The sequence below is a fragment of the Danio aesculapii genome, chromosome 1 (assembly GCF_903798145.1).
Source record: "Danio aesculapii chromosome 1, fDanAes4.1, whole genome shotgun sequence".
In the NCBI taxonomy this organism is placed as follows: domain Eukaryota; kingdom Metazoa; phylum Chordata; class Actinopteri; order Cypriniformes; family Danionidae; genus Danio; species Danio aesculapii.
In genome coordinates, this window is record NC_079435.1 from 18,895,566 (window position 1) to 18,907,071 (window position 11,506).

An 11,506-nucleotide genomic window follows, 5' to 3' on the forward strand; every position below is an offset into this window, starting at 1 on the left:
TTTGCTATAAATGCTCATGTTGTTCTGTGCATGTACTTGAGTTTTTAAAGGGACAGTTCCTTTAAAAATTGTATTAAAAATTGTATTACAAATAATATATAACTATATGCTATTTATACATTTTAATACAAGAATTCTTGTGCTGTGAAGTAAAAATAAAAAACTATGTATGGGAAGCATCGTCAATGCAGCATGATGCACCGAGATATCGGATTAAACCAAATCGATGGCATGCTAATCGGAACCGAACCGAACCGTGAGACCAGTGTAGATTCACACCTCTACCGCCAACCCACATCTCTAAACCCACATTTTTCAAAAGCAATCCAGAAAAAGAAAAGCCACGTTTTCAGATTTTACCACATTTACAACCTGTTATTTACTCTTTTATTACATTTTTTGGGATCTGATTTTGTCTTACCTGCTTTCTGGAACCATTCTTTGCCGTACTCTAACTCCGTCATCATGGTCAACCCCTCTCTGCGTCTCAAGTCTGCCAACTTACATGGCGAGCCACTGGACAAATTGGAAACAGCGGGAAAGCCGTCCATACGGAGATAAGATGTCAGCTGGTAGGTGCGAAAAGGAAAGACATCATACCGCCCCGTAGTGTTCGTTTCAAAGATGAAATGCAGGCAAAAGTACTTCTCATAATTCCAGATCTCCAGAAATGTATATATGGGTACGTTTTCAGAATGTGCCTATTTTGCATATTTGTGCATATCTATATATGTAAATACATACACTTTCCCCCAATAATTTCAGTAGATTATTTGGAATATTTTCTATTGACCTGTATAAACTGGAAAGAAACCACTATGGAACATTTCTTTAAATCAAACTTCTGCTACAACAGTCTACTAATTGTCTGTGCGCTCATTGCCATCTCTTTTGGAGTGAGAAAGGTCCATTCCTTGAGCTGTGCCATGCAGACAAATTCTACATCCCATGATCATGAGGAAAGCTCGCCGAAACGACCGGTTGAAGAAGCCATAGAGAAAAGGATTTAGTGAGGAGTTGATATACCCCAACCACAGAAAAACATCCCATATCACAACCGCAGTCCCATACTCGATGAACGGGTCAATGATATTAACAGTAAAGAAGGGCAGCCAGAAAAGAAGGAAAACCCCCATGATGATCCCTAGCGTTTTGGCTGCTTTTCTCTCTCTCCTTATGGAGTTGCGATGTTTCTGTTTCTTACTCGAGTCTTTGCCCACACCTGCTGCCATCTGTGCCTCCATCGCGCTGATCTGCATGGCTTGCCGTTTGGCAGCTTTGTAGATCTTCCAGTAGGCCACCAACATGGTCACCATAGGCAGGTAAAACGCAACAAGCGACGCCATCACGGCATAAATACGGTTCACCAAGAAGACGCACATGTTCTCAGGTAAAGGGATGTCCACACCAAGCTTGTGCAGCCCAAAGAGAATAGGACCGAATGATATAAGGAAAGGTACGGCCCAGCAAACCACAATCAGCAAACAAACACGCTTGTGAGACATCTTAAAGGAATACACCAGTGGGTTACAGACAGCATAGTAGCGGTCAAAAGCAATGCAGCTCAGGTGGAAGATGGAAGCCGTGCAAAGCATAACATCCAAGCTGGAGTGAAGATGGCAGAAGGTTGGGCCGAAATACCAACATCCTTCTACTGTTCTGATCATACTGTACGGCATGACCACCAGACCCACAAGGAAGTCAGCGACTGCTAGAGACATGACGAAAGAGTTAGTAGGGCACTGAAGCTGTTTAAAGTACGCAATAGCGAGAACCACCAGGAAGTTTCCCACCACAGTGCAGAGGATTCCAGTGATGATGAAGATGTAGAGGGCGACTCGTGAACTAAAGCTCCTCAACGTCGCACAAGCTTCGAAATCAGAGTCCAGTGAATTGTTGCTCCATTCCGAGGTGTTTTCCATGCTGTTCAACCTGGTGGTAAAGGAGACACATGCGTTATTGATTCACACCAAAACAGAGATCAATTTGTTCAAAATATCAATGTTCATTTTGATTTCAAGAGTTCACACTTAGATATTGCTTAATACTAATAGCAGGTTTGGCATGCTGTCCTGGGAGAGAACCCTGAGCTCGGAGACCTGCTTAATTAGCATGTACGAAGGTCCGAGATCAGGTAGTTCTCGAAAGCTCCCCCAGGTAAAAGAGGAAAAGGGGGAGATGGGGTGGATGGGGGATTCTTTAAAAACAAAGATAAGGGAAGTACAGTGGTCCATCGTTATTCTCTGGAGTTATGTTCTAAAAATAACCCACGATAGGCGAAATCTCAAATTAGTCAGCTTTATTTTTTACAATTATTATAGATGTTGTAAGGCTGTAAAACTCCTCACTACACACTTTATACACTTTTCTCAAACAGATGTTTCCACACTTTTCTCTCTTGTTTAAACACTCTTGAAGTTCAAACCCTCATAGAAAAAAGTCCAGTAGTATAGAATGAAACTAAAGATCAAACCTGTTGTCAGGAGAAAACATTCATCGCTGTCAGCAAAAGGTTCGTAAAGCTTTTTAGCTTTTGTGTGGATAATGTTGGCATCCAGGGTAATGCTCTTTTTTTCTTGCAGTCACTAGCTACGTTTCCATCCATCTATTTTTATGCGCATTTTGGATATGCGCATAAAAAAAACGGTTGATGGAAACATCAAGATGCGCATAATTTTTGAAAATGCGCATGAAAAATCTATGCGCATAACTGAGCAGGATAAATGTTTTATTTGATAAGAAAAGATGCGCATAAGCTGCGATGGAAACACTTTTACCGAACAAATTCAGTATGTGCATTAAAAAAGGTAATGTGATTTTGTTATAAGAGATCATGTCTTGATAAAAATGTGTACGAGTGGACAAACCACCTGGCTGAGCACATTGTAAAACTTCTGAAATGTTGTTTTGGTCATTCTAAAATGCCTTAACAGTTTCAGTATTAGTGTTATTATGTTATTAATGACCTCCAGAATCAAGAGCGTCTGCGCTCCACGTCTCACGCCTTCAAATGCCACCGCATGTCAAGTATGTCTTCTGAGGTGCAAGTCATTTATTAAATAAAGAAAAGATTCACGCAGCTTCTCTTATTGCAGCAAATTCCATTTTACTGTTGACATTTGGCATGTTTATCAGGAAGTGAAGATTTTGTTCGCTTTGACTTATTAAATGAAAACGCTGCTTTATTCGCACATCTTTTATGCGGTAATCCAGTTTTGCGCATGAAGTTAATTCGCATTTTTGGATGAAAACATAACTAGTGATCCACAAAACTGAAGCAGTCACCATCCTTAGGGGGAGAGGGAGCACATGACAATTAAAAGTAAAAAACGGACGCGCACATTTGCATGTTATTTAAAATTAAATTATTCAGATGGCGCTCTGTGGCATGGCAGAAATATGAACAGTGTCCTGAATCGTAGCTGGGCACCACAGATAGCCACTGACTGCGCTGGTGTGCATACCCTGATATAAACATACGTTTACAAATCTAAAATGCATGGCGTGGTGCATCCAGTGTGTCACCCCCTTTACAATGGTCTTGCTGTGGACAGTTATGACCTTTTTGCGTCTTTGTTGGTACTCACACTGCTAGTGATCTAGGATTTATGTTAATTTGGCAAGCTGAACACATTCTGTACTGTACAGGAGACATGGAGGAGATTGATTGTCAATGGTCTACAGCCAATCAGGATGCAGAACACAATGCACTGCAAAAAAAAAAAAAATAAGCATGTCAAATTGCACAAAAAAATCAGCGAAACTGCGAGGCTATGAAAGGTGAACCACATTATAGCGAGGGACCATTGTAATATGAAATGGGCTATTTATTGTTGGTTTGAATTAATCTGATTGGTTTATTGATGACTGTGGATGAGAGACCAGCCGCAATTAATCATATCACATACTGATATCACATAAAAATTAGTATATCAAACTTCACTTAAAGAAAGTTACTAGTGAAGTTCCACAAGGTTCAGTCTTCCTAAATTATTTATATCGTATGTAAATTATATTAGTTACAACTTTGTAATAAATTTATGTGCTTAAATATATAATATTTCTGACCTAAGCTCAGTAAAGCAGGATGGATTCTGATTGGCTATTAGATTATGTTTAAAAAGCATTAATCAACTGTAAATCCTGGTGTTGGCTCTGTTCTTTTTAAAATGTAGAATAATTTTTTAAACATTATCTTCATCTTTAGTTATCGTAACCTTGGTGTGAACAACCATTATTCCCATGATCATTGATAAATGTTTTGTTTGATTTCATAACATGCTGTGTTTTAGAAGACCAGCGAGAATGATTATTGGAGATATTGTCCAGTCTAGCTAATAAACCGCCATTCTGATATATGAGAACAGAAATGGCCGTGTCATTCCACCAAGGAATAATAATCAGTCTATTTCACCATTAATATTTTTGCTAAATGACAACTGCCCCTGAAGCTCCTGTACGGCTGGGAAAGCAGAACAGACTGGAAGAACCCAAGGCAAATCTGCAATAAAAACAATATTTTGAATCCCCAAAGTTTTGGATATCTGCCAAGAATCACAAAAGCCCCTCAACTTGACCATGTCTCAGGAATTGTATCCCTGCAATGCAATGTGCCCCATGTGACCTTTAGGATTACACCGAACGAGCAAACCTATAAGATGTCATCAGCATTGTTAAAGTTTAACGTAGTTCCTATAGGGATGTGAACAAAAACACTAGTTTGAAAGCATGAATTCTGGCATATTACTGGAAACTATTTAAAGTGACGTGTGATCTGTTACATAATTAATAGAAGTCTAAAAGTAATGTTTGAGATGTAATGAAGAAACGATCTGTCACACATTGTTCATGTATAATGTATGTCAAGTTAAATAAAAGCCACAACTGAATTCTCTCAGATGCAGTGAAGCAGAAGAAAGTGTCAGTTCTCCGTGAGTGACAGACATGTTTCTCAGCCCGTGACAGAACCCGAAAACAACATCTGGGGATGTTTGACAGAGAGGAACAAGGAAAGTGCAAAAAACAAAATGGTTTTAGTTCAGTAACAATAAAAATTTAATTACTACCAATGGGACTGCATGACAGGGACAAAGTGATGCTTAACGTTTTGTTCTTCCCTGCCACAATCACTTAAAGAAAGAAATACTTAAAGAAATAATCATTTAGTTTAATAATTTAGTTTAATAATTTTTGTTTGCATGTTGCATGTGTATATATAACATAAATTCATTAATTTAATTTATTTATGATTGTAAAAATTTTAGGAAATTTTAGGAAATATTAAATAAATTTTCCTTTTTACAATTTACATTTTAAAACAAATCATGGAATAACAAGTGTGTTGTTTGCTAAATATTATTTACTCAGCAAGAAGTACATTCTACTGTAGAATAGTAAAATATTTCTGTCACAACGATGCTTTCCACATAAATAAGTAAAATGTTTGTAAAGAGACTCCTAATTTGCACTCTACGTGCAAAAACAGCAGCAGAAAATTTGTGCTTTGCAATAAAATCTTTACATATTTTCCTCGCTCTTAAATCCATCCTTCGCCTTCTATTCCATTTTATCAAAAAAAAAAAAAGAAAAAGTATAGGTGAACTGCTCTTTGAGTATTTGTATAATGGTAATCTTTTACAATAAGAATCAATTAGTTCATGTATTTACTGACATGAACAAACAGGAAATTATACATTTATTACAGTATTTATTCATCTTTGTTAATGTAAGTTAATGAAAAAAGTCATCTATTGTTAGTTGTTGTTAACTTGCCCTGCATTAACTGTTAACAAGCTCAATTTTGGATTTTATTAATGCATTATTAAATGCTGTAACCAGTGTTGGGGAAAGTTCCTTTGGAAAGTAGTACATTACAATATTGAGTTAATAACTAAGTAACTAGTTGTGGTACTTAGTTACTTTTTATGTTAAGTAACGTGTTATGTTACTGTTATGTTGAGTTACTTACCAGGCTGAGGCTTGATCGCTTTTAAAACTTGCAGGTTTTTCTTTTCTTCTTTTTTTAAATAGAGGAGCTCTGCAATTAACAACACACTGTATAACCTACACTTTTGTTTACCTTTAAAAAAGTATAATGTAGGATAATGTTCTTCTAAATACGTCCTGAGCCAAGAGCTCGACATGCTGTATATACAGTTTAATGAAAGTTTAAATCAATGCGTTTGCTACTTTTGTGACTTTTGTCTTATTAGTGAAGTACAAACCATTTTCAAGTACACTTCCTTTTCTTCCATGTGTTCAAAAAAATGCATTCTCTTATCTCAATTTTAATTTAGCCATTAATTTTAAAAAATGAATTAAAGTAATTAAAAATTACTTTAAAAGTTTTTTTAAGTAATTAAAAAAAGTAACTCTATTATTATAATTTTTACTTCATTTTTTTAAGTAATGCGTTTTTTTTAAGTAATATTATTACGTAACTCGCGTTACTTGTAATTTGTTACCTCCAAAACAGGCTGTAACTATGATTAATTAAGTATTGTTTGTTCTCCTTTTAATAATAGTAAATACATACTATAAAATACCATAATTTATGACCGTATTCATGTCCTGCATGATAAATTTATATAACTATCATCAAAACGAAGGTAGAGAGTCCTGAGATTTAACAAGATCAAGCTAAAACACTCTTTGATGCATCAGGCATAAAATAAAATAAAATAAAATAAAATAAAATAAAATAAAATAAAATAAAATAAAATAAAATAAAATAAAATAAAATAAAATAAAATAAAATAAAATAAAATAAAAGATGGGTGCACAGTAAATAAGAGTGGATCTGGCAATAAAATATTTTTTTTATTAAAAATAATATTAAAAATAAAAATAATAACAAATTAATAATAATAATAATAATAATAATAATAATAATAATAATAATAAATAAATAAATAAAAAAGTAATTAAAAATAATAAAATAAAATAAAATAAAATAAAATAAAATAAAATAAAATAAAATAAAATAAAATAAAATAATAGATGGGTGCACAGTAAATAAGAGTGGATCTGGCAATAAAATATTTTTTTATTAAAAATTATATTAAAAATAAAAATAATAACAAATTAATAATAATAATAAAAATAATATAAAAAATAAATAAATAAATAAAAAAGTAATTAAAAATAATAAAATAAAATAAAATAAAATAAAATAAAATAAAATAAAATAAAATAAAATAATAACTGGGTGCACAGTAAACAAGAGTGCATAAGACAATTCTGGGGTTAATAAAATAAAAAATAAAATAATAATAATAATAAAATAAAACTAAATAACATAAAATAATGTAAAATAAAATAAAAAAAAATCAAATAATAAACTGGTGCACAGTAAACAAGATGTAGTTGTAAAAATGTAGTAAAGGTTAAATGTTATGTTTAAAGGAGTATAATGTATAATGTGTCTCGTTTTGTATGATTGAACTGTTTGTAAAAGTATAAATGATATTGACATTATAAGATATTGATATTATAAGCACAAATACTGTCTCATAAAAATTTCACACCTGTCTAAAAATGAAGTGCTATATCATATCAGATTGTATCATATCATATCATATCATATCATATCATATCATATCATATCATATCATATCATATCATATCATATCATATCATAAATCATATCATATCTTACTAACATTAGCTATCAAGAGTCTTATTGTAAAATCTGACCCATAATAAGTAAAACAATTCTGCTATGTATTTTTTAACATATTACTCAAGGTCTTCCTGTAACAAAATGTTATAAACAGACTGACTGCATATGCAGATTGGTTCTGAAAATGGAGAAATTTCAATGACATTATAATGCACTTGCAAATTAGAGACAGTATAGTCAGAGGAAAAGAAGAATGAAGTGGAAAAGAACATTTGCCTGCTAAAGATAATAATACAATCCTTTCTGTTCCTTCCAGTCACTTGCAATTTTACAAAATGCATGATTGCTGAGGTTAGGACAGCAGACGATAAACACACTCCATTCTTCAGAGCACTCAAACACAGCAGGTGAGTTTAAAATGTCAGTACAACGTTCAGAGGACAATCTCTTTACATACTGTACAGACTGTGTGTGTGTGGTCAGCATTACACATGTAAACACTGACTTTGTCTAAGTGCGTAATAAAGATATGGGAACGTTTCTAATTTATAAAGACCACAACAGAGCACTCAGCTCTTCCATAACAACATCTCTGGGTAATCATGCTGTACAATAACCAAACACTTTTTTTATTTGTTTATATTCTTGAGCTTAACTAACCACTACTGGAGTTAATACAAATTGCATGTCATTCATCCCTTTAATCTCTATATTTAAACCAAAGCCACTGGAAATCCAGCATGACCGTGCTATCAGTTGCATTGTTTGTTATTCTTGAACAAAACCCATCCCGCGTGTTCCAAGCAAAACAATTGACTCGAATCCAATCTCTGCATTCTGCCAGCTCACTTGAAGTATGTTTTGACTTTATTCTCAAGGAATTGGAGGGATAGACTGGACCCAACAGGAATGTCCATTTCAGTCAGACATATTTATAAATGACCAAAAGCAGTCTGCATTAAACTCACCTTCCCACAGTGATGAGGAGACGGACTGACCAGTTACTCATAAAAGAGCTCACGGATAAGACTTTCAGGGTTCATAATAATATAAACCAAGAAGTTAAGAATAATATTGCCTTTAATACTTACAGAAGGGGGTGGGAGGAGGGGTTAAAATAAGCATTAACAACAACAACAAAAAATCAAGACAAATTAAACAATAATAATACAAATTAAACAACAATAATATTATTAATAATAATAATAATAATAATAATAATAATAATAATAATAATAATGAATTAAACAATAATAATAATGATATAAATTAAACAACAACAATAATAATATAAATTAAACAATAATAATAATGAAAATAATAATAAAAATAATAATAATAATAAATTAAATAATAAATTAAGTAATAATAATAACAATAACAATAATAATAATAATAGTAATAATAATCATAATAATAATAAATTAAACAACAATAATAATAATAAATTAAACAACAACAACAACAACAACAATAATAATATAAATTAAACAATAATAATAATGAAAATAATAATAAAAATAATAATAATAATAAATTAAATAATAAATTAAGTAATAATAATAACAATAACAATAATAATAATAATAGTAATAATAATAATAATAATAATAATAATAAATTAAACAACAATAATCATAATAAATTAAACAACAACAACAACAACAACAATAATATAAATTAAACAATAATAATAATGAAAATAATAATAAAAATAATAATAATAATAAATTAAATAATAAATTAAGTAATAATAATAACAATAACAATAATAATAATAATAATAGTAATAATAATAATAATAAATTAAACAACAATAATAATAATAAATTAAACAACAACAACAACAACAACAATAATAATAATATAAATTAAACAATAATAATAATGAAAATAATAATAATAATAATAACAATAAATTAAATAATAAATTAAATAATAATAACAATAATAATAAATTAAACAACAATAATAATAATAAATTAAACAACAACAACAACAATGATAATAATAATAATATTAATAATAATTCTTATTATTATTATTAGTAGTAGTAGTAGTAGTAGTATCATTATTTTTATTGTTATTATTATTATTATTAACCACTATTAATGATAATAATAATAATAATAAATAAAACAACAACATCAATAATAATAATATATTTTATTATTATTACCACTATTATTAATAATAATACACTTGTATTGTTATTAATTAGCAGCATTTATATATAATGAATAATAATTATTATTGTTACCACTATTGATAATAATAAATACATTAATAATAATAATTTAAACAATAACAACAACAAAAATAAAAATAATTATTATTATTACCACTATTATTATTGATAATACACTTGTATTGTTATTATTAGCAGCAATTATATATAATGAATAGTAATAATAATTATTACTATTCATTACATATAATTGCTGCTAATAATAATAATAATAACAATGCAAGTGTTTATCAATAATAATAGTGGTAGTAATAGTATTAACAATTATTATTATTATTATTATTATTATTATTATTATTATTATTATTATTATTATTATTATTATTATTATTATTATTAATTACTTAATTTAATATACTATTATTATCTAATAATAATAATTATTAATAATAATACACTTGTATTGTTATTACTATTAGCAGCAATGGTATATAATGAATAACAATAATAATAATAATAATAATAATAATAATAATAATAATAATAACATTATTATTATTAATGATGTACTTATATTGTTTTTCTTATTATTAGTAATAATAATTGTAGTAATTATCATGTGACTAAAGACATGAGGATCAATAATATTAATAATGATTTAGTTCTTTGATAGCTCCCATGACAAGTATGGCACATTTAACATGCTACAATCTTAGGTCAAATCAGAGATTTACTCACCTAAATGACAATGTTTCCTGTGTCCTCACAGTGCCATGTTTAACTGACTCCTCCAGTTTCTTCCATGTCTACTGGATGAATAGAGCACTGGCAGCTCCATTGGTAAAATGAGGACAGTAAAGTGTCTGTGTGTGCGTGTTATTTTGCCACATTAATAAGCACTAAAACGGTGCTCTTGATCAGAATGTAGGCGGGGCATGTGTGTGTGGGTGGGTGCCTGTGTGTTGGGCATTAAGAGTTGGGCATTGTTATGCAAATCAGCCTCGCATCCGTCAGTTTCCAGCACCGCTCGCTGTTTCTCAGCACAGCTAATGCAGACATCAAAGTCACCTAGATGGGGTAATATAAACAGAGAGGTTACATTCTGTGTAAATTGAGCTTGATGTTTGAATACGATGAAATAGTAGCTTTACCCAAGCAGATGGTTGGACGATACATACCGCTGTATTGAGAATCTGGGTCTGGCAGAAAAGATCAGCAAACACCCTCCATTCTGTTCTGATCTCAAAATGAGCTGAGCTCCACTAGGCTTCGGCCAGGACAATGTGAAATCTGTGCCCACACGACTCCACACAAATCTGTCTGGATCTATTAAAGCCATTCAATAATGATGAACACACACATTAAAGTTATTTTGAAGATGATTTTTTTTTTGTGGGGCTTAAAGTCAAAGTTTTAAACTGTCAAAAAACTCTCAACTACTTTTTTAGAGATTTTAACACATTTATGTGTTAAATGAAGACAACATTAGCATCTTCAATTGGAGGAAACAACTAGCTAATTTTAAACTTTCCCATCTAATTTCATCTTCTGGGTTTAAAATTGATATCCCGGCGACATCTCTGGTGGTAATGTAGTCAAAGTCCCTTTAAGTCAAGTCATTTCACTTGCCGGCCATCTTTGAAAGGCCTACGCCTCTGCAGACGCATTCTGTTTGAATGGGGAAATATCAAATTCTC

At 31.1% G+C, this 11,506-nt stretch overlaps 1 protein-coding gene across 1 annotated transcript; it reads right to left on the reverse strand.

Moving 5' to 3' along the window:
* Positions 1 to 686: 686 nt before the first annotated feature.
* On the reverse strand, positions 687 to 10,713 carry LOC130239079 (5-hydroxytryptamine receptor 4). Its single transcript, XM_056470228.1, has 2 exons — positions 10,548 to 10,713; positions 687 to 1,932 (listed from the first exon to the last, which is right to left on the reverse strand). Exon 2 carries the CDS (start codon positions 1,920 to 1,922, stop codon positions 861 to 863), a length of 1,062 nt encoding a protein of 353 aa, XP_056326203.1. The 5' UTR covers positions 1,923 to 1,932; positions 10,548 to 10,713; the 3' UTR covers positions 687 to 860.
* Positions 10,714 to 11,506: the final 793 nt, after the last annotated feature.